The sequence below is a fragment of the Meles meles genome, chromosome 13, assembly GCF_922984935.1.
Source record: "Meles meles chromosome 13, mMelMel3.1 paternal haplotype, whole genome shotgun sequence".
NCBI classification, from domain to species: domain Eukaryota; kingdom Metazoa; phylum Chordata; class Mammalia; order Carnivora; family Mustelidae; genus Meles; species Meles meles.
The window spans coordinates 976,064-1,003,939 of NC_060078.1; the positions used below are offsets into that span (position 1 = coordinate 976,064).

The 27,876-nt window shown below is 46.4% G+C and overlaps 2 protein-coding genes across 9 annotated transcripts in view; one reads left to right on the forward strand and one right to left on the reverse strand.

Annotated features, from left to right (window-relative positions):
• Positions 1-1,016, reverse strand: part of TAF5L (TATA-box binding protein associated factor 5 like) — a 29,916-nt gene extending 28,900 nt beyond the window's left edge. The window contains exon 1 of one of the 6 annotated variants that reach the window (XM_046026362.1): positions 880-1,016. Coding sequence is in view for 1 of the 6 variants with exons in the window: in XM_046026361.1 (XP_045882317.1) it covers positions 75-209 (135 nt within the window). In the remaining 5 variants the exon portion in view is untranslated. Of the gene's footprint in view, positions 1-74; positions 233-494; positions 686-879 lie in introns of those variants that run through there. The other 5 variants (XM_046026364.1, XM_046026366.1, XM_046026363.1 and 2 more) reach the window with 5 other exon arrangements.
• URB2 (URB2 ribosome biogenesis homolog) lies at positions 213-27,876 on the forward strand. 3 transcript variants are annotated; one of them, XM_046026360.1, is made up of 11 exons: positions 213-333; positions 1,858-2,051; positions 4,096-4,234; positions 5,692-5,868; positions 7,598-10,916; positions 14,080-14,240; positions 16,142-16,252; positions 18,083-18,325; positions 20,831-20,918; positions 23,515-23,654; positions 27,408-27,876. In XM_046026360.1, exons 3-11 carry the CDS (start codon positions 4,109-4,111, stop codon positions 27,603-27,605), a joined length of 4,563 nt encoding a protein of 1,520 aa, XP_045882316.1. In that variant the 5' UTR covers positions 213-333; positions 1,858-2,051; positions 4,096-4,108; the 3' UTR covers positions 27,606-27,876. The 3 variants fall into 3 exon arrangements, with proteins under 3 accessions (XP_045882316.1, XP_045882315.1, XP_045882314.1); XM_046026359.1 differs by lacking the exon at positions 213-333 and adding an exon at positions 1,268-1,401; XM_046026358.1 differs by lacking the exon at positions 213-333 and adding an exon at positions 1,300-1,430.

A 27,876-nucleotide genomic window follows, 5' to 3' on the forward strand; every position in this document is an offset into this window, starting at 1 on the left:
TTCCAAGATTTCAATCTGCAAGGTCAGAGTTTAGGGAATGTAAGACGAACGCCGCATGGGACTGGCAGACTTACCTTCTGATCCCAGAACCACACAAGCTGCGAGATCCGCAGTATAGCGACACTTTCACAACTGATGGGAGAACTGCATGAAGCCTTCCAGCGCTCCACTTCCGCTAAGTCTAAAATGACACCACTATTTCTACCCATCCCTGACTTCGGACCAACGCCTCACGCAGCACATTTTCAGAAGCCCTGGAGCTGCGCGAGTACCGCCCGAGCGCACAAATCCCTGGCTGTCAGGACTTAAGCCACCCCGAAGGCAACCTTGCAGGTCGGTATTCTCTAGCAACGACCCGTCTAACTTGAGATCTGCCCTGTCACATGGAGAGGTCGATCTCCCACCCGGCCACCCGAAATCACCATGTGCGAAGTTTAACCCCGAGTTCGGCCAAAGGCATTTCCTTTTTCCTTAAATGAAAAGGAGGTTCGGACCTGAGCTCCTGCCCGGCTGCCCGGCGCTCAGGACCCCTTCCCGGCGGGTGCCCGGCAGCCGCCCCGGCTGGACCCACCCCGAGCAGGAACGCGGAGCCCTCCAGGTGTAGCTGGCGACTGCAGGCCACGCCGCCCGCGGCCGCTTGGGACTCGGAGGCCGAGGGCGGAGGCGCGGCCGCCGCGCCCGCGCACAGCCGGCCCCGCCCGCCCGCCCCGCCCCCACCGCCCCGCCGGCGGGAGCTGCGGGCGCGCGCCCCGCCTAGGCCTCGCCGCGCGCCGCCGCGCCGCCGCCCGCGCTCCCTCCCTCCCGGCCCCCGCCCGCCCGCGCGCTCCCGGCTCGCGACCCCCTCCCCCGGCCCTCCCCGCCCGCGCGCCCCGCACTCACTGAACATCCCAGGCGGCTCCGGCTCCTCCCGCCGCCGCCGCCTCCGCGATCGGGTCGCTTCCGCCTCCGTCGTCTCTGCCGCAGGGTCTCGCTCCGACGGCCGGCTCAGCCGGGCCCCCGCGCCCCGCGCCTTGCCGCCCCCGCGGCGGCGGCTCTGGGCGGCCGCTCCATGACTGACTGACACGGAGCGGGCCGCGGGGTGGGCCGCTCGGGCCTCCAACGCGCAACCGTCTCCACCAATGGGCGAGGCGCCTCGGCGCTCTGCTGGCGATGCCTGGCGTGCGCGCCGCCCCGCCCCTCCCCTCCGCGCCGCCCCGCCCCTCCGCGCCGCCGGCGTCGGGCGGAAGCAGTGCGGGGCCGCGCCCACGTGCTGGGGCACCGGGGAGCCCGCACCGCCGCCGCGGTCCCCGAGCGGGGTGGCGCCCTGTGAGCTCCTTCACCCGGACACCGCCTTCCGTCGCGCCCGCCGGCCCCGTCCGGGGCGGGTCTGAGGGGAGCTCCTTACCTGAGGACGGCGTCCAGGTGAGCCCCTTCCCGGGGCCGGCCCTGAGGTGAGCGCACCCCTGCGCCCCGCTGCCCGGGGCCGGCGCTGCGCCCCCTCCCGCCGTCCCTATCCGGTCGGCCTGGGAGGGAGCCCCTTAACCGAGGAGGATCCTCCGCCCTGGTGCGGCCGCGGGCCCTCGAGCGGACAGCGGGCGCTGGGGAGAGCCTCCTGTGCTCGCCGCTGGCCCGGCCTCTCCCGTCGCTCCTCTGTGCTCTCCGCGGATTCTTGTTACTTGGTTTCCTGCGGCTCCGCGGGATGCCGCGTGTGGCCGCGCGGGCGCGCCCTGTGCGTGAGGACTGGCGGGGTGTGGCGCTGGGCGCTGGGCTTCCTCCGTCCGGGCAGAGACCTCTGCAGGGCCCCGAGCGCGGAACGGGCGTAGCCTCCGGGAGGTGTCTGGGGCGACTTTGTAACCAATTCTGCGAACACTTTTTAAGTACTTTGTAGCCGGTACGGTGGCTCCCTGACACGCCGAGCGAGAAGTCAGTTGTTGAACGCGCTCGTCTTGGACGTTTTGACGAAACGGGAGAACTGACGGCCCTCCTCTGCGTAGTAGCGTGAAGGACGCCCTACTGAATGTTAGCGCCCTGCGTGCGGCGCTTGCTGTTCCCTGCAGGATTACCTGTTGAGGGTAAGTCCCGAAGGTCGGCCTGCAGGATTTCAGGCCCCATAGATGAAGAAATGAAAGGGATCCAGCCCTGGCCGTATCCTTTTGGTTTCATAGTTTATTAGAATTAAAGGACTCCGATTTTTTTTCTGTGTGTGTGTGTATTGTCCTATTTTGTTTTTATACATAATACTTTTATTTCAGTAATTTGAAAAATTTTCACTTTTGAGGAACTGACTTCTTTTATATAGTGAAAATGACTTAATGTGATACATTTCCCCTTTTTATTATGACTTAGGAAACTCAAAGCTATGTTTACTTCAGGTTTGTAGAATTACAGCTGGTTGGTATGCTTGCTTTTCTTTGTTCACGATTTTATTGTGCTCTATTTTTACAGTTTCAATTACGTAACTGTATTTTGTAGAGTCTTTTTGGAAGCAGTGCGTGTCCTTAAGCTCATATGTAAATGAATAATGTAGTGGGAAGTTACTGTTGCAGCTGAAACAACAGTATTTCTTTTGGGACTGGTTTTATACTGTATTTCTTTTTTACTTGGTGAAATATTACTGTTTCCAAATACTGCTTATTTTTCTCTCTCAACTAATTTTTTATAACACTGATTATTTATTTGAGAGAGAGCACTTGCAGAAGAGACAGCGAGAGCAGGAGCAGCGGGTGGGGCTGGAGAGGGAGAAGCAGGCTCCCCGCAGAACAGGGAGCCAGATGCCAGGCTCCATCCCAGGACTCTGGGGTCATGACCGACTGAGCCACCCAGGCGTCCCTTTCTTTCAACTCTTCAATGGAGCTTTTCTTAATATATACTATATTTCAGATGATTTGTGCAGAAACTTTCAGTCTAAAACCACCTGTGACTCTCCTTTTACAAATAATTTGAACACTTTAGGTTTTGCCCAGTTGTATTTCTTCACAATCACCTCTTGAGGATTTTTGCCCAGTTGTATTTGTGCACAGTCACCTCACAGCAGGAATACTCCTACGTATGTCTGTGTAATATTTCTGTCCACTTTTGTCTGAATTTCTCCCGGAAAATTCATGGGGTAAAGCATTTAAAAATTTTTTTATTTCAATTCAACATATATTGTTATTTAATCAACATATATTGTATTATTGGTTTCAGAGGTAGAATTTAGTGATTTATCAGTTTGATTCAATACCTAGTGCTCATTACTTCAAGTGCCCTCCTTAATGCCCATCGCTCAGTTACTCCATTCCTCCCATCCTCCCCTTCAGCAACTCTGTTTCCTGTAGTTAAGTCTTTTATGGTTTGCTTCCCTCTCTGTTTTTGTCTTTATTTCCCTTCCCTTCCCTTGTGTTCATCTGTTTTCTTTCTTAAATTCCACATGAGTAAAATCATATGGTATTTATCTTTCTCTGTCTTATTTCACTTAGCATAATATTCTCTATTTCCATCCACATCTTTGCAGATGGCAAGCTCTCATTCTTTTTGATGGCTGAGTAATGTTCCATTTTAATTTATATACTACATTTTCTTTATCCATTCATCTGTCTATGGATATCTGGGCTCTTTCCATAGTTTGGCTATTGTGGACTTTGCTGCTGTATACATGGGGGTGCACGTGCCCCTTTGAATCACTATGTTTGTATCCTTTGGATAAATACCTGGTAGTACAATTGCTGGGTAGCTCTATTTTTAACTTTTTGAGGAATGTCCATACTTTCCTCTAGAAGTTTGCATTCCCACCAACAGCGTAAAGGGGTTCCCCTTCCTGTGCATCCTCTCCAACATCTCGTTTCCCGAGTTGTCAATTTTAGCCATTCTGACTAGTGCAAAGTGTTATCTTATTGTGGTTTTGATTTGTATTTCTGTGATCGTGGGCTATAGCATTTTAGTATATGTGCTGCCGAAGTGAGCACAGCTACAACATTTTATATATAGATTTATACCCATCCATTTTGCTGAGGTATTTTAATTCACTAATTTTTTTTTTTAAGGAATATATGTTACGTGCGTAATAGTGTATGCGATGCTCATTTTTGGTGCCTATTGAGTTTGACCTTAATATGTTTTTTCCATTTTAAATTGTAGATAAAGTGTAGCAATGGCTGCTGTTTACTCTGGCATTTCCTTTAAGCTTAAAAGCAAGACAACTTCTTGGGAAGATAAACTAAAACTAGCTCACTTTGCTTGGATTTCCCACCAGTGCGTTCTCCCAAATAAAGAGCAAGTAAGTGTACCGCGAAATTTACATTTTTACAACCGAAAAGAATGATCAGTTACACGAATTGTATATCGACATTTAGTTAAAATTTAAAAAGATTCAAGAAAAGGTTGGGGAAGGAAACATGGTTGCAGGTTAAAAGTAAAGTCAATGAAAAAAATGCCTGAGTTAAAAATTTCATTGACAGAGTTTTCTATTACAAAGTCTCAGCATTTCTTTTGTATTTGGAAACATTTCTTATATTTTGAATCAAGTGTATGCATCAGTGAACAAGTTGGGAATTGAGTTACAGAAATTAGAATCTGAGTCTGGGTAGCTCCATTTGTTGATAAATCCAAGCTGCTGCTCCATAAGCAAGTGCTTGTTGGTGCTTTGTTAAACGTCTTTGAATTTGGTAAATTGACAGGAAGGGAAGTAGAGAAACTTCGGTATTTGTAGTAAGCCATTCTAGAAATAGATTAGGAACCAAGAAAGGCTTTTCTCTTTGTTAACATTTTTCAAGCTTATTTGGCAAAAAAACAAAAACACCCCAAAAAACTTACTGTAAAACACTAGAAACCCCAGGGTGTTGGGCTTCTGATATTGTATTAACACACACCCATATGCTGGTATTCAGGAAGACCACGCAAAGTGTGTCCCAGGTGGATGACACCTTTTAAGATGATAATGATGCGCAGTATGTGGAGCAGAGCACTCGTACATCCAGTGGTCTCTACACCTGGCTGCACCTGAGGATCGCCTTGGCGGCTTGATAGTCACTAGGCAAGGGCTAGCCAGGGTGAGATGGAAGAGGAAGTGGTGGCAGTTCGATTAAGGTCTCACCCAGTCTCATGCTCAGAACTTTTTTTCCCTTTTAGCACCTGACACTTGCATACTGTTATTGACAGAGCTGGCGGCATGAGCTGAGGCCTCACCGCCTTTTCTTGTGTTTACAAATAAGGGAATGTATCACAGTAATAGAAACTATGTATGACCGACCCTCCTTTTCATAAAGCACTTGTGCATTATTTCACAGAAGACTGTCTCTGTCTTCTGAGGAAGTAAATGTACCTAGAGGATACATGTAACATGGGAAACCAGGACACAAGCTCTGTCTTTTGGCTCTGCATTTTTGCTTTTGTGTGTTATTCATTTTGTGGCCGTTCTGAGCAGTTATTGTGCTTCTAACTTTTGAAAATGAGTATAACTTCAGAAAAGTTAGAAGAAACAGAGTTTCATTTGAAATATTTAAATGGCCCTACATGAAGACAAAATTATTATTTTTTCTTTGTATTGATTCTATAATAATAAACATTTTAAGATACTGAGATATTTATATAATATTACCAAAGGTAAGTTTTAAAGGACAGCTTTTCCCCTGGCAATGAGATTTGGCCACACATGGAATGTCCTTTTAGATGTCCAGCATCTTTCTTGGCAAAGGAATTCATTTATTTTTAGAGTATTATTTCTTCCAAATTCAGGTACTACTTGATTGGGCAAGACAGTCATTGATTGCATTTTATAAGAAAAAACTTGAACTGAAGGAAGACATTGTTGAAAGGCTTTGGATCTATATAGATAACATTCTACACAGCAAAAAACTGCAGGATCTCCTCAAGAATGGGAAGACAATTAACCTTCAGGTTTCCCTAGTCAAGGTAATTATCTGTTTCCCCTGTTGTCCTGTATGTGTGACGTGCATCTCTGTTGATTTTCTGTTACTTATTAAAGATGCAGGAAGTATTAAGGTAGAAGAAGAGAAGGAAATGATACTGGATTTATAATGATTACTGGTATTTATTGAATGCATATGGTATGCTTTATGCTGTGTGAAGCATTTTCTATTGTTTAATGTTCAAGGAAAGCTTAGAACTATTTCATAGAGTGGTTGTTGATTACCTTTTAATTGGAAAATGTTGCCGGCAAATAATACTACTTTGTGCTCTCTACCTCTCCCCGCCCCACTTTGTCATTGGCCTAAAGGAAGATCAAAGGCCAAAATCTGAGTAGGAATTTCCTCGTTTTTTGAGTCAAAGCAATTTTGAAGTCTCAGATTAGATTTGTGAACTTCATTGTCAAAACTGAGTGTTTTGAAGTACTGTGAGCGTAGTTGGTAACAGTAGAAAGTTCTAATGAGCGCTTGGTGTGTGCCAGCCACAAAGGGGTTCAGGAACTTGTTAAAAGCCACACAGCTAGTAAGTGGCAGAGCTGGCATTTGAACATAGACCTGCCTGATTGCAAAGCTTGTGCTCTTAACCCTCATTCTGTCTTGCCCACAGGAGTGTGTAGACCGAACGAAAAAATTAGTAAAGGCTGATAATAAGAAAATTAAGTAGTTGAGCTGCCTGATGGTTCACAGACATTAGTGATTTTTAAAATCATGTTCTAAATTGTATGTTACTTCTTAAAATAATAGACTGGCCACCAAGGTGGGTTATTCTAATTTGTCCTTTGGGAGTATGGAAAGAAAATGTTATGTTTCTAAATGTCATATTTTAATTTTAGATACACTTTATGCTTCCATGAGATATTTGTACTGCAGTGTATGCATATGATTTATGAATAAATTATTGGGTACAAACATGAAAAAAATTTGATAGATGAGTTTGTATAATCAGAAATATTGATGGTCCCTGTAGTAGTACTTTGGCATTTAAGTATTTGACATTTTCGTTTCAGTTTTTCCAGAGCCAGCAGTTACTTGGATGGAGATAAGTGCACCTGTGTCTTTGGGATACTGATAATTTAGCCCTCAGGATACATTTGGTTCTCAGATACTGTAAGGCAGGGAGCAAGCCACTGAGCCTATGAGTGAATTTTGGAATCTGCCTAGGCCTCATAATTTCTGGTGCTTTTGAATTTCAGAATTTTAGAAGCAGAAAACTGTAGGTTTGCTGTATAGTATGTAGTGACTGCCAACATTGGCTTTCCTCTGTCAGAGTACCTTTTGCTTTGGTTTTTTAAAATGGAAAAGCAGTGTAATCAACTCTAAAAATGTATTTTGGGCCACAGGATCATAGCCCATGCCTACTGTCCTTCCATCTGTAGCATCTAAGCTGAGTTGCAGGTTTAGGATCTAAGCAAAAGTAATCTTTGGAGTTTAAGTCTTATAAAAACCAAGAGCTCTTTAACTAGGGACAACAAAATTACAAAGGCACTGATCCCTTTTCAGAATTCATGTTGGTGGGAGATGGATGTATGCAGGACTTAAAACAGGTACTCTGCTTTCGCTCGGTGCATTAAGCAAATGTCAAGTTCATTTAGGTGTGATAACCTGGGGATTTCTTTCTCATCAAGATAAGTGCAAAGAGTGAATTCATTGATTCTCTTGTATTTTTCTTGTATATGTGTGGAGTCAGTAATGAGTTTTTTCTTCTTAATGTTCAGATCATAAATGAGAGAATAACTGACTTCTCTCTTTCGGAATCCCGAAGAAGTGTGTGTGCTGTGCTGAGCTGCTGCCAGGGCATTCTCTCGACGCCCGCCCTTGCTGTCGTCTACACGGCTAGACAGGAGCTGATAGTGGCCTTGCTGAGCCAGCTGTGCTGGCTGGCCTGTCGGCGGCCGGAAGGAGCCGTGGTGGCCCAGTTATTCGAGGTCATTCACCTGGCGCTTGGCCACTACCTCTTGATCCAGCAACAGCAAGTCAACCCAAGACGGGCCTTTGGGGAGGTGACTGGGCACTTGCTCCAGCCCTGCCTGGTCCTGAGGCACTTACTCTCGGGGGGCACGTGGACACAGACTGGCCAGGGCCAGCTGCGGCAGGCGCTGAGTCGGGATGTAAGGAGTCAGATTGAGGCCATGCTTCGAGGTGGAGCTTTTCAGCCCGAGTTGCTCTCGTCCTACAAAGAGGAGCTCTTAGACCAGCAGCAGGGTGACACGAAGATAGGTGCCATGAAGAATCTTCTAGCTCCTCTGGACACTGTGATTGCCAGGCTGGTAGATGCTGGTTACTGTGAACCGTCCCTTCATGCTGCTGTTGTAGCCAACTCAGTGGCCTTGCTGTATAAGCTCTTTTTTGATTCTTACTTCAAGGAGGGGAACCAGCTTCTCTGCTTCCAGGTACTCCCCAGGCTGTTTGGCTGCTTGAGGATTTCACGCCTGCAGGAGGAGCAGCTAAAAGGCCTGGCTGTGTCAGATTGGACCACAGAACTCCTGGTTCTAGAGCAGCTGCTCAGCTTAGTGGCCAACAACAATATCTACAACATTGCTGCTGATAGGATCCGGCACGGAGAGGCTCAGTTCCACTTCTACCGCCGCGTGGCCGAGCTGCTGATAAACCACTCCCAGGCATCTGTGCCAGCCTGGTTCCGCTGCCTCAAGGCTTTGATGTCTCTGAATCATTTGATTTTGGAGCCAGACCTGGATGACCTGTTGGCTTCAGCTTGGATCGATGCAGAAGTGACAGACTTTCGAATGAAAAAAGCACAGGAGGCCCTTCTTCACACTGTCTTCCAGACATATGTCAGACTCCGACAAGTGCCGCGGCTGTTTGAAGAGATTTTGGGAGTGATCTGTCGTCCAGCTGCTGAGGCACTGAGGCAGCCTGTGCTGACCTCAGGCCCCTCCAGGGTGCTCTGCGAGTGCCTCCTGGACTTGCCTCCAAGTCAGATCTTGGACACTTGGTCCCTCCTGTTGGAGAAGTTCCAGTCTTCGGTCTTACCTTATTTGCGGGGTGATGCCGACATGGCCTTGAAGTCGCTGTCGCTGAGCTCTCTGCTGCACTGCGTCATGTTCAATATGCGGAGTCTGGACAGCAGCACCCCTCTGCCCGTCATCAGACGGATGCAGTGCACAATGGAGAGGATGCTCCGAGAGCTTGTGAGGCCCCTGTTGGACCTTCTTCTGGACCCCCAAGGCCCACAGCTTGAGCTCTGGCTACAGAAGGTCAGTGACTCTGCGCTCCTGCTCTCTTACACTTGGGCCCAGGTTGATGCCATGCTCAGTATGAACTGTAGCCAGTATCACTCTGTGTCTGGGGCTCTTGCAGATGTTGCTGTAGAGATCTCACACTTGCCCTTGTTGCTCCCTGGTATTGAAACGTGCCATTGGAAGGAGATAGAAAAGATAGCTCAGTTTGACTCTCTTGGCAGGTACTGCTTAGCACAGCTCTACCTGCAGAAAATGAAAAGGACTTTAATGCAAACCAGTTTCCAGTCTGAAGAAGCCCTCCACAGTTTGAAGTGTGATGCTGCCTACATTCTTGGTTCTGGCAGAGAAAGCTTGAATCGAGGGACAACAGCTTCCTGGGATGGCCAGGTTGGGACAGTGAGTGCGCTCACATACCCTGTAGCTCACTGGCACTTGGTTGTGTCGAATCTCACAATTTTGATATCGTATCTTAGTCCAGATGATGTGAGATCTCTGGCCAGTGTGCTGCTAAGAACTTTACCAGGGAGCAAAGCCCAGGAAGGCTCAGCAGAGGAAGAGCCAAGCCTCACGCTTGAAAAAATATCCAGTGCTGTCCTCCATAGCCCTCTCTTTCCAGAAATGCAGTCCCTTCATTCTGCTTTCTTAATGTGCCTAACTGAAGGGTGTACTAGCGTCTTGTGTTCTGGTGCCCAGAGCCACCCGAGTCTTCTCGGTGAACAACTGCCCTGGCTTTTTGAAAAGGACCATCTGGTGGTGGCTCTTTGGGAAAACAAATTTGCAAAAGTTGGACCTGAAGGTGTAGAACCAAAAGGAGAAATTGCCCAAAACTTGCTGTCCTTGGTGAAGAGTGGCTTCCCCATTCAGCTGGAGGGAGAACAATTGGAGAGCATCCTGGGACTTTTGGAAGTTATTTCTACTCTGCAACTGGATAGCCTCTTGACTCCCTATCACGTGCATTCTTTTCTTCTGTTACTGTCCTTGGCCATCACCAAGCTGGGGAGCTCTTGCTCCTCTTCAGTGACCCTCAGATTTTTGATGACTTGCTACCGGCTTCTCGGTTACCTGCAGAGAGGGAAAAGTGCTCGCTCAGTGCTCAAGATTATGTATGTTAGTGATATATTTGAGATCACATTGACCTCGTTGTTCAAAGCCAGTGGTAGATTTCTTGTTAATGTGGATGACCCCTCTTGGTTGGAATTCCTCCAAGTGGTGGGGGCATTCTTAGAGCAGCTAATGCAGACACTCACCCAGATGAAGCTCAGCTTGGTGCTCAATTTCAGGAAAATCGTTGGATTCCTCCGCGAACTGTACACTGAAGCAGTTGCAGGCAAACAGGTGAAAAATCAGAATCCTTGGGGCCAACAGCTCCTTTTGGTGTCTTTAACCAAGTTGTGCCAAGTCCTGGGGCCTTTTGTCAGAGAGCGGAAGCAGCAGCGTGAGGCCCCAGAAGCGCTGTGCGAGCTGCTGCAGAAGGCCATTCTCCACACGGGAGCCATGCTGCAGCAGTGCTGGGCCCAGGGGGCCCCGGGCCCGCGCCTTCCCTCTGTCTTCATCGCGTCGGTCAGCACGCTCTTGGAGGTGGATGTGGGCCAGCACTCCAGGCACAGGACAGAGATTTCCACAATGACAGACGAGGTGCCGCTGTCCCATACTGCCTTCTACCAGAGTGTTTACTCTCAGCTGCTCTCAGAGTTGCCAGCCCTTGCAGGAGATAGACAGTGTTTCCAGGCGGCCATGCGGTTTTTAACTCTGTTCTTTTTGGCCCTAGAACTACATCCCAAGAAAGAGTCTGTTTTTACCTCCATGTTTCATGCTGTGAGAAAAGTTCTTGCAGGTAAGGTATTTTCTTTTGAGCTAGTTCTGTGCTGTAGAGCTTTTGGTAAAAGCTACTAAGCCACCAGCAAGGTGAGTGCCCCCCATCCCTTACACCCTTTTGGAACAGGTGTTCATTTTAGAAGGTACAGGCCGATGAGCCAGGAGAACCCTCCCCACCCCGACCCCAATCCCCCAGTCCTCTCTGAGGAGCTCATTTCTAGTATCTGCATTCTCTGCATGGACCAGCAGTGACCCTCACAGTCCTGCTTTGTACACAGATAGTAGTAACCTCCTAGGTGTTTGTCAGTGTGGTTTTTCATTTATTTTGGAGATTGTTCTAGGTTATAGTTTTGAAATCTATTACTCTTATCTTTTTTAGCTTTTATGTGTCTTGGCTCTGGATGGTCAACATGTGTAACTTCATCCTTCTTAGTAGTCTTTTCTGTATTTGATCTTCAGTGCCATCTTCGATGACTTAAGAAAGACCTAAAATTGGCGAACTTGAAAAATGCAGCTGACTTTATTTACAAGGAATATCCGAAAATTCCTTGAAGGCCAGACTCCCACTTCTAGGTCTTAGGGTGGTGCTGTCATCAGGCTGTGGGTGCGAATAGGGCAGAAACTCAGCTGTCATCTTGGTCTTTTAGTCTGATGTCATCCTCTGGGCCAGCCAATCAGGACTGCAAACCTAGCCCACGTCTTTGTGCAGAAGCGTTCAGTATCTGCTGTCCCTTAGCTCAAAGGCCAGTGGGCCAGATTTGTCTCTGTTTCAAGATAGCACTCTTTCAAGTTGGTGTAGGTTTGTTTTCTTTTTGTTTTGGTTGTTCCTGAGGGGTTGAGCGTAGTTAGGACAGTCCTTAGAGGTGAGGCTGGGGAGTCCCTAGTTGTCAGAACGAACGACAGGCGGGAGGGAGATGCAGATGGGGCTGCAGGTGTGCTCTGATACAAGAGTGGAAAATAGGGCCTTGTAGAAAGCAAAGCTGCCCAGGCTGCCGGGGCCAGCGCCAGAGATGGAGTGTTAAGGCCAGAATAACACTCCTGTTGTCTCCCTCTCAATAGCCTTTCTATCCCTACCGTGATTGTGGATTGACTGAAAAGGCTTTGGCGTCACATGTTCTGTCTTATTCTGTCAGCCACTCTTTCCGGGAATGGTGTTCACCTTAGTAGAGGCTAGGCTTTAGTCTTTCGGTAACACTTTCATAGTGTCCAAAATGAGCGATCTAAGAAATGGCAGCTGGTGGTCTGAAGCTTTGATTCTCTTCCCCTTTGTTAGAATACTGTGTCTTAATTTTTCCCTCCAGTCCTCATGACTTGAGGTGGCCTATAGGTCCTAACTCTGTGTCCGTGGACTTCAGATGCCTCTGGCCCCAGGGACAGAGCCTCAGTTGTGGCAGTGAGGGGGTGCTGCCTGGCTGCCCCTCAGACCACAGGCTCAGGTGTTGCTATTGGGTCCAGGCCTCATGCCCTTGAGCTGCTGGACTTTGTCTAGAAAAGACCAGACTGAGAGGTCCGGAAGAAATTCCTACTGGGGAGGGCCCAAAACTTTGAGTGGGGAGAGGGAGAGTTAAGGTGGCTATGAATAACCAGAGTGTGGCCCTCTGGTGTCCTCAGGGGTGTTTCAGGTAGGTTGTAGCACATAAAAGTAAGCATTTGTAAGGAATGCTTTCTGATGGTAGACTAGAATAGACAACTTCAATTCGATCACAAATGATTATTTTTACAAATGTTTCATATATGTGGAACCACGTCCTGCTCTAGAGTTGAGTGCAGTGTTGATTTTGATCTGTCTAATCAGGTAAGCAGACATTCACGCAAATCAGAAATTGTAGAACAGTGCAATGCTGTCGTGTACACCAGAACTAGGGGACTGTGGGGTGAGAGTTTGTGTAGGCAAAGCAGTAGTTGGCGGTGGCCTTCAAGGGATAGGCAGGGTAGGGGGAGACAGTGGGGAGCGCTAATGTTGAGCCTCCATGCAGCGGACAGTGCGGTGCTCCTTCCTTTATTTGCCAACCATGGGAGTTAGTGCTGTTATGCCCATTTCACTGATGAGAGCTTATGAGTCCAGGATCTTAAAGCTTATAGGACACTTCTGGGCTGAGGTCTTTCTCTCTCAAATCCTGTTGTTCCTCCCCCCCACCCCCCAAGTGCTGACGTAGTGAGCAAAGACTGGGACATGGGGAGTATTCTGGCAATGTGGAATGGTCTGTGGACTGAAATGTGCTAGGAAGGTAAGCTGGTAGCAGACCATGGAATGACCCAGGAGGGGCCATTAGCAGGCTTTCCCACATCGAGTGGGAAACTTCTGGATGACTGCGGCAGACAGGCCCCAGAAGTTTGAAGCTCTGTTAATGTCTTCAACGCTCCCGTCTCTCTCAACGTACCACGCCACGCCTGTGTCCCTACTGATTTTACCAAAGAATGTGGGCGAACCTCATTTTATTGTGCTTTTCTTTATTGAGCTTCACAGATACTCCGTTTTTTGAAGGCTTGGGGCAAACTTGCTCAAGCAAGTCTGTTGCAGCATTTTTCCAACAACATTTTGGTAAATCTTATGGTATCTCAAATTTTTCGTTATTACATTTGTTACGATGATTTGTGATCAGTGATTAAGACTCACAGCTAGATGGTGGTTAGCATTTTTTATCAAGAAAATATTTTTAAATTAAGGTACGTGCATTGTTTTTTTGGATGTGATGCTGTCATACACTCAGTAGACCACAGTATAGTGTAAATAAAACTTTTATCTGCTCTGGGTAACCCCAAAAATTCATTTGATTCGTTTTATTGCAACACTTGGTACATTGCGGTGGTCTGGAACTGACCCTGTCCTGTCAGCAAGGTACATCTGTACAAGGAAAGTAGAAGAGAGTATAGAGAAAGTAGCAATCATTTGTGTCCCATAGTCCAGCGTTCAGCACTGCCGACCATTGTCGTCATCCTCTCGGGCTTGCCCCTTCCCTGTGCTGTGTGTGTGCACTCTGCACAGATCAGCTGTGTGCAAGAGAACACTATCACTCTGTGGCGTGGGCCCCGCCTTCTTTGCTTGCTCCACAAGTATTTCCATGCCTCTCAGATCATGACTTTTAAGGGCTAGGGCTCCATTTATCATGTGGTTATTCTAGTATATTTCACCTGCCCCCTTTTTATCTTATGTTAGCAGTTTTGGTTTCTTTTCCACACAGATCCTGCAGTTCCGGTTGAGGTAATTCAGGATATTGAACCTGATTTGGGAGCCTTACTCACCCAGATGTTAGAAGTTGGGACCACAGAGGACTTTAGGATGATGATGCGGTGTATTCTCCAAGGATTGGACATCAGTAACATGTGGAAAGCCGATCTGCAGGTGTGTACTCCTCCCTGGTACGGCAGGCACATAAATGATAGTTCAGATGGGAAAACTTATTTGAGATGTGATGTCACCCTTAAAATTAAACACACAAGATCAAACTTCAAGGGAGGTTTATGAAGGTAGTCCTGGCATGTGAAGAGGCATGGGGCTTTAGTGTAAGGAGCCCTTATTCTTTAAAGAGGAACTTTTTCACATCTAAACTATGAGTGCTTATTATATGAAGTACTAAGTAACGCATACTTAAAATTATCAATATATAAAAAGAGCCAAACTCTGTTTATCCTATGTGTAAGATAACCTCTCATCATACTTTTTAAAAATTTTACTTGACTTGGTCACGTCGCCCTGATCCTGTGTGAGAATCAGTCCGATTAGCAAGCTGCCCTGCGGTCCTTTGCACCTTAGTGTGTTTGGTAGTTGGTAATGAAGCCCTGTATTTGCATCTGGCATTGCACATTTCGGAGAGCCTCTCTACGGAGCGTACATGCTGGGATTTGGCCTGCTGAGCAGCGCTGTTCGCTGGACTGATCAGACGTCCCTGCTCGCACAGGAGGAAGAATGTTACAGAGCTAAGTATCTCAGAGCCAGCAATGCAGGCCACGTCTTCTGGTTCGGAGCTTTCTCTGCCCCATGAGTGGCTTCTTGACTTGAGGGTATAATCAGCGTTCAAGCTTGGGTTTTGATTTGGATGGGAGGAGAGCTAGAGAGGGTAATTGAGGCCACAGAGGGGCAGCAGGGAGAACTCACATCTCCTGTATGTGAGCAAGAAGCCCGGGCTAGACCAGAGCTACTGCTCTGCACCAGCCCCCTAATCATTGCCCATGGTACTTGCCCTTCTCTCTGGAAGTTTTCATTGTGTGCATTTGCAGCATGGTTGGGACCCAGCTTTGAGAAGGCCTCGCTGTGAATTTCTATTTAAACCAGTCAGAAGGTATGGAGGAGGCAAGGCTGGATCCTGAGCATTCAGAGCCGAAAGGATTTGGATGGGGGATGTTGCTATGGAGATGAGGAGGGTGTTCATGCACAGCGGGGCAGAGGTTGTGTGAGTGTGAGAGGTAGACAGCAAGGAAGGCATCAGCATGCAGGCCCTATGTGGGTACACAAGTCCTACAGGTGGGCAGGAAAGTGAGCCCCCAACTCAGGAGAGAGGGCCGAGCTGCCTGGGGTTGGGGGAGGGAGAATAGGTAGGGGAATGGCTAGTCAGGGAGGGAGAGATGGGAAAGCAGCTGAGAGCAGAGGGCTGAGGCCAGAATTGCATGGGTTGTGGGGCTGCGGTGTTAGGGGCGGAAGGGCTGGCCTTGGGCTGAAATTGATGGTGTCAGGTGTCAGCATAGGGTTAGATGTTTAATGACACAGGTACTCAATAAAGTGAGTTCCCTTCCCACATAGTTTCTTTCTCATGGTTTAAAACCCTCACCTGCAATCATAGCACCTAATCTAGTTTTTTTTACTTTGTCCATGTTTTCCCCTGGCTTCTCCTGTTACCCACAAGCATGTGGTTTTCTTTCGTAGGTAAGTTATAGCTTGCTGCCTCTTTCCACACTGCCTTGACAAGATGGGATCTTAGTAATTAGGTTGCTGTGTCCATGTGTAGCCTTCTTTTATTTCACTATCCTGGCACATTTGCATGCTTGGTTTAGTGAGATGCTACTAAAAACGGCCTCCCCTTGGCCACAGTTCTGCTCATCTTATGCATTTATTTCCTGGCTGCCTGGTGATGGAAGAGACCTCTCCCTCAGTCTTGAGCCCAAACCAGGGCTTGTCTGTGACCTGACCCCACGGTTCTAATGGGTTCTGCTCCTCTTTTCAGGACCAGTGATTGGGTTTCTTCTCAAGATGGACTTCTTAAGAGAGAGTTGGCTATTTCTGCTAAGTTTTTGTCCCTTTTCTCTTAGGCCATTCTTTCAGCTGTTACACTGACCAAGTTGCTTCTGAAATGCACACTTGGTGGAGAGAAAGCGAGTCTATTCTGGTGTGCGTGCCCCCAGATAATCACGGCTCTCACTGTGAGTACCCCTGGGCTGTGCCCTTCATCTCAGTTCATCTTATCACCCCGTCCCTCTACAGACAAAAGGCCGCATTTTGGCTTCTGCCATCTCTGGTTTTATGCGGTGTAGGTTTCTGGGAACTGCGGCTTGAAGACGGCGGCTGGCAAGATGCTGTCCTGTCAGTGTGTGTACCGTGTGTGTGCTTTTGTGTCCTGTCAGTGTGTGTACCGTGTGTGTGCTTTTGTGTCTGCAGACGCTGGTGTCTGCTCCAGCTGTGGTGGAAGGTGGTGCGAAGGGGTGTTGAGCCTCGGGAAGCATTAGGCAGGCCGTAACAGAGGCGTGCAGTGATAAGATGGGCTCCCTTGGAAGCCTGTTGAAAGTAGATGAGATGAGAAGGAATTCTGGGGCTTTTTTTGGTTCTTACAAAATGCTGTGGTTAGTTTAGTGCATTTGTTCATTCATAGGGAGGTTGTCCACTTTCAAAATCTGTGATTCAGTGAGAAAGGAATGGCTTTATAGAGCAGAACAGTAATGTTGCAGGTAGATTATTGTTATAATCTTACCCATTTGTTAGATTTTGGCACTTGGTGAATGTGCATGGCAGCCACATGACTTTGTTTCACTCACACAAAAACCTCGTTTTGATGGGGACTGTCTCAAGTGTTTCTGCCATCTGGAGAGTCTCCAGTCAGTATTCTTGCACTTGGCTTCAAAAGATCAATATCTATTTTACGATCATTATCAACCGTAATTGTCTTGTGCTACCTGAGAGAATTGCCCTGGATTAGCATCTTCCCAGGGCAGAAGGATCTGAAGAGTAGACATAATGTTCCCTCCTATTCTGTTTTGTTGCTTTGTTGTTTTCCTGGGAATCCTGCATTAGTGGATGAATCTCATCCTTCCCTGGTGTGTGTGGCAGGTGTCAGGAGGAAGAGTGCAGGGAATGGGGGAGGGAGGAGGCGGGACTCGCGTGATGCGCAGTGTTGGTAGTGTGTACAATAGGGCTGTGTTAATAGAGACACTGGGTAGAAACCACACAGATTAAATCTAAAAGTAGATCTAATAGCATGAAGTCAGCACAGTTGGAGACCCCAGGCCACGGCAGTGGTGTGCGAGGCTCCAGCAGGCCACACCAGAGCTGCTGTTTATAGCTGCAGCCTGAGGATGCGGGTCACAGGTGAGCTCTCCCAGGTTAGGCGGGTAGAACTTTGAGCTAGACCTCATTTTGAGCTTGTTCTCTTCATTCTCTAGAATAGTAATTGAACATCTTAATTAGAGCTGATTTGTTTTTAAGGTTTTGCTTATTTATGTGACAGAGAGAGAGTGAGCACAAGGAGGGGGAGTAGCGGCAGAGGGAGAAGCAGGCTTCCTGCTGAGCAAGGAGCCCAGTGCAGGGCTCTATCCCAGGATCCTGGGCACAGCTTAACGACTGGGCCACCCCGGCGCCTGTAGAGCTGATTTTTAAGAAATGTAACAAATGAACTTCAATGATAGATATTTACAACTAATGGTATTTTTTGGGAAAATATTGTTACGTATGTCTGATGTCTGATGAAGTTTTCCTGTTCTGAGAAGTTGGATAGGTCAGCTCTCGTAAGAAGTTATTTCTCTCTGTGGTTGATGAGTCCAACAAAAAGCATGGACCAGAATGGCCAAGTCCACAGTAGATTGCCTTCAGAGATTGAACGCTGGCCTCCTTGTCTCTTCAAAGTGTCTCCTGACCGCATCCAGACCTTTTGGACATTCTTACCTCCGTCACTTCAGTTCTTACCTCTGTCTACTTCAGTTTTTATATTCTTTCTTTAGAGAATCGCCTTCATTTTCTTTCCTTTATTCCTTTTCCTGTAGCTGCTAAACCGAGAGGCTTGTCAGGAGCAGCCTGTGCCCCTGGCGGTGGTGGGGCCTATTTTGGACGTCCTGGCGGCCCTGCTGCGACAGGGGGAGGAGACCATCCGCAACCCGCACCACGTCAGCCTGGCCTTCAGCATCCTGCTGACGGTCCCTTTGGACCACCTGAAGCCTTCTGAGTATGGGGGCATCTTCCTGCGGGTGCACAACGTGCTCTTCTCCATCCTTCAGTGTCATCCGAAGGTGAGAGGGAGGAGCAGGGTAGTTTCAGCCTGCAGGACAGCGGCAGCAGAGTTTTACTATTAGAGGATAAGAAAAACAGTGATTTGCTAAGCAAACGTTTTGGTTCCAGTAATTTCCAGGGTCACAGTGGTTTCTCTAGCACAAAAATGTTTGATCTTCACATCAGCGTGTTGGAGTGAGTTTCATCTTTGTTGGGTCTGACACTTAGACAGTGTTTGTATACTAGCTGTTTAAGGATGCTCATTGCAAATTGTTCTGTTTTTGCAGGCCATACATTCGAATCTCACTGACTTGCTTAGATGTCTTTGTGGGTTTATAACTCAGATGGGTGTAGGGAGTGAGGCTTCCTGAGTTCCAGTTTTATAGTATGCTGCCTTTGAAATTAAACTGAGTGGGAATAATTGTCCTACAGAAAAGATTCTAGTTCAGCCACCATCTGTTGAACATTTGCTACGTGTCTCGTTTTACCCCTGCAGTAAGTCTGTAAAGTAGATGGTCATCCGTCTTATGGATAAAGAAACTGCGGCTCAGAGCTGTTGTGTGATTTCACCACTGTCACCTGGCTGGGGCTGAGTCTTAGCTGCAGGGCTCGAGATTCTTTGGTCTGGGTTCTTTCCATTGCACCACTGCTGTGCATGTGACATGTAGGAAATCATAAATAAGATACATACACGTATACACAGGCACATTCATACATTTTTAAGTGTTTTAATGTTCTCAGGTTAGAAACCTGACCGCAGTGCTGTTTTTAAAAAATTTATTGTCTGGTAAACTAAGCACTCATGACATTGGGTCTTACTGCAGGGCCTTTGACCCTGCCTAATCTTGTGAGCATCTTTGTTTTCAGTCTCTGCTGATTGTTAAATTTTTATGTGGCCATACCATATAAATGCAATACATGTCAATTACAAGCCGAAATTGCCCATCTTGCAGAAAAATGCAGGATTCCATGCAGTTGATGAAAGTAATGTTAGAAAACTGTGGGAGTCTCCTGCAGAACCATTGACAAATGACCATTTAGCAGAATTAGACCATTTGATGAAAGGAGAAAATCGACAGGAATGATGACATGGTATTGCAATGAAGAATGATGTGACTGATAACCACACTGCCACTCACTGCCTGTGGGTTAGAGTGGGGGGGATGGGGGCCCTATGTAGTGCATGATCACACTGTTGGCCCTGTGCACATTGAGTTGCTAGAAGCACCAGGCTACAGTCTGCTTAGGTAAATCTAAAGGGGATAGCATGAGGTCAGCTCAGGCAGCGTACCCAGCAGAACGATCAGCTGGTGTCATATTAAGCCAGGGTGTGAACTCAAGTAGTCTGGCTGTGGATTTGTGTGCCTTTAATCAATATGATAGCAGAGGTTTATGAGGGGTCCTTGGGAAGTTTGATGAAACTCTGGAACACTTTTGCAAAAATGAGTTTTTTCAGAGCATGCTGTGGATGTCAGTAATTTGATGTAAAGAACGGGATGTTATGCTATCAAGAATTCTGTTGGATGAATTATACCAAATGAAAAAATCTCAACTCTTGATTTAGTCTTTATTCATTCTAAGAATTCTGAGAAAAGAGCAGGACTGGCCAGTAGATCTTTAAAGCACTGTTGGGTGTGTTTTATGTCTCTGTTGTCCGCACAGTAATCACAGGCCACTCATGTCTTGAAATGTGGGTCCAGGAGCTGTATGACTAGGAACTGAATTTTAGTTGATTTAAGTTTAGTAGCCTCATGTAGCTTATGGCTGCTCTATTGGGTAGTGTGTTGTTTTGATCACTATCTAAAAGGTGGTTGCATATAAAAGAAGCATATTCAAAATTTTCATGTCATTCTTTAAAATATAGTCTAGCCAGAACTTTTCATCACTAAAAAATGAGAAGTTTGGGTCCTTTTTTTAAATGGGTTTGTTTTATGTAAACTCTTTCTAGTGCCCGTTACACTTAAATATGTTGTTACTGTTGCTTCTGTTATTTATTTCTACCCATTTCTAGAATGCACTAACAATTTAGAGTAACAGGTTAAGCAGATTCTAAGCTGAGATCACTCCATTAGATTCTTAAAGTTAGAAGCTCTTTCCCAAACCATTAAAACAAATATTAAAGAGTCCAGTAAGATGAGTGAGCTATTTCCCTAGAAAGTTCAGGCAAAAAGAAGTTGCCACGCTGTTTTGAATATCCTGCTAGGTACGGTTAGGAAGGAAATAAACATGCGCTCCTTTAAGTAGAGACAAACTGTAAGAGACTCTTGATCATGGGAAACAAACTGAGGGTTGCTGGAGGGCAGGGGGGTGAAGGGGTGGGATAACAGGGGGATGGACATTAAGGAACGCATGTGATGTAATGAGCACCGGGTATTATATGACTGATGAATCACAGGCTTTACCTCTGAAACAAATAATACGTTATATATTAATTAATTTTAAATAGAAAATGTTTTAAAAAATAAAGTAGAACTTGAAATAAACAATTATATGTTTTTATATTCTTTTGCCTATTATTATTACAGGTAATGCTGAAAGCCATTCCTTCTTTCTTGAACTGTTTTAATAGATTGGTGTATTCGGTCATGCACGAAGGGAGGCAGAAAGACAAAGGTAATTCAGAGTAACAGTATCAGATACGTGATTTCAGATGTGTTTGTCTTATGATGTCTCCAGCCTCATGTTACAGAAAATAAAACCACCAAGTTGAGTCTAAGTAAGAAATGTTCAGATCATTAAATGAATACCTAAAATAATTTTCTAAAAATTTCAAGCTGTTTTTCCTTTTTTTTTTTTTTTTTGCTATGTCCAAAACAATGACTGCGCTTATGATCTCCTAATTGAAATAGTTCTTTTCCTGGGGGGAACAGAAGTACCTAGATTTAGGAAATGTTTATTCTCATGTAGAGGGCACAGAAAGTGACTACAATTCCGTTCTTGCCCTAAAGGAGGTCCTAGTTTGATGGGGAAGTTAAATAAGAATGGGCTGTTACAGAGCTATTTCATTTTATAAAAGGGGTGACGTCTGGCAAGTCATCATTTCAGCCTTATCTTGGCAAGGTTGTGATTGTTTACCAATGAAATGAACTGCCATATGGTGATAGCATAAATTATGTGTGCAACTTGTTTTCAGCCTTGAAGGTTGTTGATCCTTGCTGAATTTCTAATTTGGGGGAGAGTCTCATTATTTAAAAATTTGCATATAGATTGCGGTGGTCTATATTGCGCTACTTCAAATTTGCATGGTGTGGTACCTGATGGAATGCTCTGGGACCAACGAGGAGGGCTTTATGACTCAACTTGGAGGGTGTCTGGGAAGACCGTGTGGCAGCAGTTCTGGACTAACTAGAAACATTAGTGGTACTCAGTCCCTCCCTCCTCCACCCCGGGGGAACCACTTTGATGGGTTCAGACTTGTGATTTGCGCTACTGAAACCAAGTAACTATTGAGAAAAGAGAAAAGGTATAGTTAACCCTGGACTGTAATTCCCTAATTATTGTGCCTGGTTTTGAGATCAGCCAGTGGCACATTGAGGTCTTTCGCTTTCTCCCAGGCCTGCTGCCGAGTGATATAATGTTGGTGTCAGTGTACAATTGTGACTGTGTTTAGGAGCAGGGTAGGAACACAGGTTCCATCTCCCAAGCTGGCCTTGGTCAGTTGGTGGTGGCGGTCTGTAGCGTTGTGTTGAGGCCCCTACGGTCGTCGTCCTGTCTGAGCTCAGCAAGAAGAATCCCTGTTTTACTAGCGATGTCTGCCTGGGCAGGAGATGGGAAGTGGCAAGGTAGGGAAGGCCCCGGTCCAGCCCTTGCTGAGCAGTAGGGGAGCAGAGCCCTTGTCACACACTGCCACAGGCGTGTCCTGTGACGCAGTGTGTCCTTTGTCGTGTGTTCTGAGGGAGTGTCGGGGAGTGTCTGTGTCCATGTTGGTGCAGCTCAGTTATCTCTGGTGAGCCAAGACTTGCTTCTCGGACGTGTTCAGAACTTAACTGAGCAGAGTTTTAACTGTTCGCTCTTTTCTTGTTGGTATCCAGTGCACCCTTCATAAGCACCCATGAACTGTCATAACTGCCAGGCAGTCCCTGAACTGCATGTGTGTGCTGAGCACTCTGACAGGAGGGAAGCAATGGAACATGGTAGATACTCCAGTGCTTGGCTAAAGTACTTGGCTATTGAAATGCCCAGTGAATGTTAGAGATTTTCATATTGTATCTGGAAAAATGCATATATGTAACATGTTTGTACATTCAAGGTTTTAAGAAAAGACATTGTGCATTTTAAAACTGAAGTTTATTGATTCATAAAGTATGTGTAACAAACCACATCTGTTTATACAGTTTGAATGAGTTTTGATAGGTAAACTCATGTAGGAAGCCATCTCCGCAGTCACAAAACAGGACATTCACATCATCTCCAGAAGAGTCCTCTTGTAGCCTCTTCCCATTCTGGCCGCAGCCCCAGCCAACCACTGATCTGCTTATTGTCACTGTAGATTTGTTTGCAGTTTCTGGAATTTTACAAAAATGGGTGTATTTCTATGCTGAATGAAAGCTGGGGAAGGTGCTCTGGCCTGTACTGGGCTTCCCCACCGGCTCTGCTGTGACGGCCTAGGGGAGCGGGGGTGTGACCAGGGCCTCAGGGCCATTCTAGGCGGTTGGAATCCTTTAGAGGAGTTTTTAAAGAAGGCCTTGAGTGGTCCAAGCACTTTAAGGTAGACAGAACTAGGAAATAGGAAGTAAATCTGGGGAAACAGGAAGATTATCTAGTATTGGTAGCTGAGTCTTATATCTCTCTGTCTACATGATCTCTGAAACATAAGGAGGGAAAGGCATAATTAGGTCTTCTTATCTGTAAAGTTATACGTTGCCAAAAACCATGTTTTTAAGATAGTTTTCTAATTTAAACCTTTCTTATAGACCTCCACCTTAAAAAAAAAAATACAATAGCAGTCAGATTTCATCTTAAAATTTTCGATTCTTCTAGACTCCTAAATACATGTACTTGAGTATTTTAAGTGTTTTCTCTTTTGTAATATAGATAAATATTTAGACCTAGTATCTCTCCCTCATTCTGTCTGTGAAATAAGCCGATTAAGGAGCCTGGAAAAAAGGGAAGACTTGAATAATTTTCAACTATAGTAAATGCATAAAGCTAGAAGGGTTAAACCGATGGGTTTTGGACTAATCAGTTTGGCAAACCTTTGCTCCCTTAGGAAGCACAGATGATCTGTCAGTGGTCCTCGAGTGTGCCCGCCTGGTGGAAAGGATGTACAGCCACATTGCAGCTCGGGCTGAAGAGTTCACGGTGTTTTCCCCCTTTATGGTGGCCCAGTACGTCACAGAGGTGCAGAAGGTAAACGGAACTCCCTCTCTTTCACTAAGTGCTTTCATTTGTAGTCCTTTGTAGCAGGGCTTCTCAGCCATAGTGGCAAGCGATGTCTTGGTCCTGATGGTCCCAAACCTGCATCGTAGCAGGCTGTCCTGCCCATCTGCAGGGTTCCGCAGCAGCCCTGCAGGGTTACCGGAACCACTGAGTGAGGCAACATTCAAAGGGCTGGTGGTGCCTGGTACCTAGAAGGCGCTCTGTGACCGCTAGCTCTCCCCATTCCTGCTGCAGCACAAGCGGGGCCTGTTTTGGTCAGTTTCTTGAGTAATGAGCAAGCTGAAATGATTCCCAGATTCAAGAACAGGAGTTCTGCTAGGGCCAGGCTTAATGGTGATGAGGAAGAAGGGTCTTGGGACCCCCAACAGCAGGAGTTCCTGGCTTTATCCTCTCGCAGTGCATCATGTATGTGAGTCAGCTGCTCTCAGACACTCAGAGGAGATGACGTAGTAGAGATACCGGTATATTCTTTCGGTTCCATTAAGCGAAAGGACCTTTGTCCTATTTAATCTGACTTTTTGTTTTGTTTTGAAGATTTTATTTATTTATTTGACAAAGATCACAAGTAGGCAGAGAGGCAGGCAGAGAGAGGTGGGGGAAGCAGGCTCCCCGCTGAGCAGAGAGCCCGAAGCAGGGCTCGATCCCAGGACCCTGAGATTATGACCTGAGCCGAAGGCAGAGGCTTTAACCCACTGAGCCACCCAGGTGCCCCTAATCTGACTTTTTGACTTAATATTCTGGTTAGTTAATTCATCGTTCAGTGCTGGTCTCACTTTGGAATGTTAGCATGTTATTTCCAAAATTCCACAAGACCCTGTGTGACCTGTGAAGACTTCCTATCTTCCTTGGTTTAAATTGAATGTCAGAGGCTTAGAGTACAGTGTATTTCTGTGTGTATCTGCTTTTGCAGGCGTAGATATATACATCTGCGTTGTTTATATTGCTCTCCATAGAATAGCCCCCCTTTGTAAATCTTGTAAGAATAATGTTAGAACCCTGGTAAACTTGTTACACTAAGAGATTTCTCAAGGGAGATTGGGCTGAATGAGCTTTCTCAGAAAATCTGGTGTTGCATCCATTTTCATTCTGACCCCGTTTCAGGATGAATCTATAACTATTAAATAATTTTCGAACACTCTGGCCCCACTCATCTCAGCCAGTGGGGATGCCTGTCATGTGGGTGTGTCATGTGTTGGCTGTGTTTGAGATGGGGCTGGGGTAGGGAGGTGGAGGGGCGCTGTAGGACGCAGCCCACCCTATGGGTGTGCATGGGGTCCCCACCAGGCACGGTGTGTGGAGGAGTGGGGGCAACATGTGAGGCCTCTTCAGGTCAGCCTTTGAATGAATGTTGGGCTTTGTGTTTGGTTTCCTTGGAATTTCTTAGCATTTTTATAGAATCTTGATATTTCACAGGCACTCAAGTCATTGATATGTAAGCCTTTGCTGAAAGAAAAGCTGGCATTATTTTGTGTTTCAGTGAAAAATAAAATGAGAGATAGTAATATCATTTAACTAAGGGCCAAGAAGGGAGGGGATAATTTGAACCCTTAAATCACTAATTATTATTCTGAGATTTATTTTATGAAAAGTCTCTAGTTTCCTGGCTTCGGTATTCATGTCTAATTTATGCTTCTCAGTTATTTTTTTAAAATTTTTAATCTTGAAAGCCAAAGGCCTTGGGAATTATCTAAGGCTGTAGCATCCCAGAATTTGTTGGCAAGAGTCTGTGTTTTATCTTTCATTTGTTTTTTAACTCAGTAATGAAGAAAATATTCCATATGTATTAGAGGCTTCTCCTGAGAATGTTTCCAGACCAGAAAGACATTTATAAGTTTAATTAATTGCTAGATAGTGAGCACAGCTAAATGAATTTCCTTTGCATTCCCCTGGTAGTCCTCTGGAATGGGTATCGGTGAAGGTCTGGTGGTGACCTGGTGAGACCGTGTCAGGAAGGACACGCAGTGACTCCTACAGACCTTGGACCCTCCGTGCAGTAATGTGTCATAGTGGGGAGGCTCCAGGGGAAATGATGGTCGCCGGTATCTTATCCATAGATCAGACTTACATCTGTCTGTGTTGACAGCCTAGAGTACATAATTTGTACTGCCTGTCCTGCGTAAGGTCCCATTATGCCACCTAGAGATATTTTCATTCAGAGGTCAGTGATCTTAGTGTCACAGAAACTGAGTTTTTTCCACTTGTTTTATGAATAAGTGGGCTGAAACACAAAGAGGCGCAGTGGTTGTGTAGACCAGATGTGGCTGGCCTTCCAGTGACCCAGCAGGGCTGTGTGCTCAGCGCTGTCCTCTGGCTAAGGAGCCCCCGGGTGAGGGGATGGTGGAGCGCATGGGCCCTGGCCTCCGACTGGGGGGCTCTGCTCTCATTCTGTCGCTGGGACAGTTGGTTCACCTTTGCTTTTGGAGGTGGAGTTACCTGTTTAGTGAGTGCTGATGAGAGGAATAGATGGGTGGTCCATTTACAGGGTCCTCACCCGGCTGGTAAGATTCAGGACTTCTTTTGTTTTATTTTTCCTTCCTTCTAACGCTTTCCACTGAAATCACGGACAGTTCCACTGTCCGTTCTCGAGTGTTCTTACCATCTATAAACAGTAAAACTTAAGATGATTGTTAGAAGTTTTTTGAGCTGTCTTGTGAAAATGACGGCAACTTGAAAATCAGTACTGTCGTAGCGACAGAAACAAACTGTCCTCCCAGCCGTTGCTTTGGCGAATCAGACTTCTCCAAGTGAATACCACGTATCCTCCCCAGAAGCTGCGTGCTTGCAGAGGGGCTCTCACGCTTTTAGGCCATTAAGATGTTAATAAAGAATCTGCCAAATCCCAGGCCTGCCTGTCCGGACCGTCCAGTTGCTCTTTGGTTTCGGATCCTGGAGTGTCCAGAGGTTCAGTGCGCAGTTTGGCTGTAGCCTCAGTGGTCGCGGCGGATGCGAGTAGAGCCTGCTCTGCTGGCCTTTTTGTCTAGACAGTGTGAACCTCTGATCTGAAAGCGTGTGTGCAGCAGCCAGTGCAGCCACGTTGGAGCCAGACTGCCCACTCCTGCTGTGCCCCAGATTTTCGTTAACCCAGAAGTTCGGGGAAGAAAGGCATCTCGAGGCTCAAGAAGCGATTCAGCCATTCGGGGGCAGTTAGATATTCAGGTCCCATTGAGCTGTTGTTCATAGGAATAAAAGATGTATTAAGTGTCATTGTAAGTCACATATGATTTGTTTGGCTATGATGTGACCTAATTATAATATAGTCAGTGATCAGTTTGCGGAGTGTTGGATCCCGCCCGGCCACCTGCCTTGCTGGGGGTGGGGGGTGTCAGTGACATAGCGAACATCGCTGCCATTGTCCCACGTTAGCGCAACTTCCCGGGCGACTGGTCATGTTGAAGAACTTGGCACAATATGCAAGTGGCTCTCATACAATTTGTAAGTTTAAAGATTCTGGTTTTTAAATGCCCCCGGTAGGCATCATTCACCAAATAGCAAAGCTACCCCTGTGATTTTGTGAGGTTTTATTCCAGCCTTTTGTCACTCAAGTTGGCTTTTATTTCCCTAAACTACAAATTTTGAAGATAGGAATATTTATTTCTGTGCAAAGCGATAGTTTAAAAGGGATGTCTTTTCTCAAGTCGAGGGGCGAACTTCAGCCTCCTTGTCAGGTCTTCCGAGGGCCTGGTCTGTGTTTGCTCTCACATACGGTGTGTCCTCCTTTCACAGGTCACCTTGTATCCGGCGGTGAAGAGCCTTCTGCAGGAGGGCATTTACCTCATCCTAGACCTCTGCATTGAGCCGGACGTCCAGTTCCTGCGGGTCTCCCTGCAGCCGGGGGTGAGAGACATCTTTAAGGAACTGCACAATGATTATGTGAAATATCACAAGGCAAAACACGAAGGAGAGAGAAGATACACGGCCTGAGGCTGTCTTCTGGAAGCACTGCTGGCCGTACTGTGGAGTGGCTCTGGCCCTCCAGTCTGAAAGAGCTGGGGAAGGGGGACCAGAGGTGTTCTCATTTGTGACGTTGGGATATGCGGACTACACTCTGGACTTCGTGTTGTATATACTGTCTTCGATAGCTATGCTTTTCATAATGAATATTTTTTAACATATTTTTTAAGCCTATGTATTACAAATAGAATCCTGATAATTGACCCCAGAATAAGGTGACTTGAATAAAAAGATTGCCGAA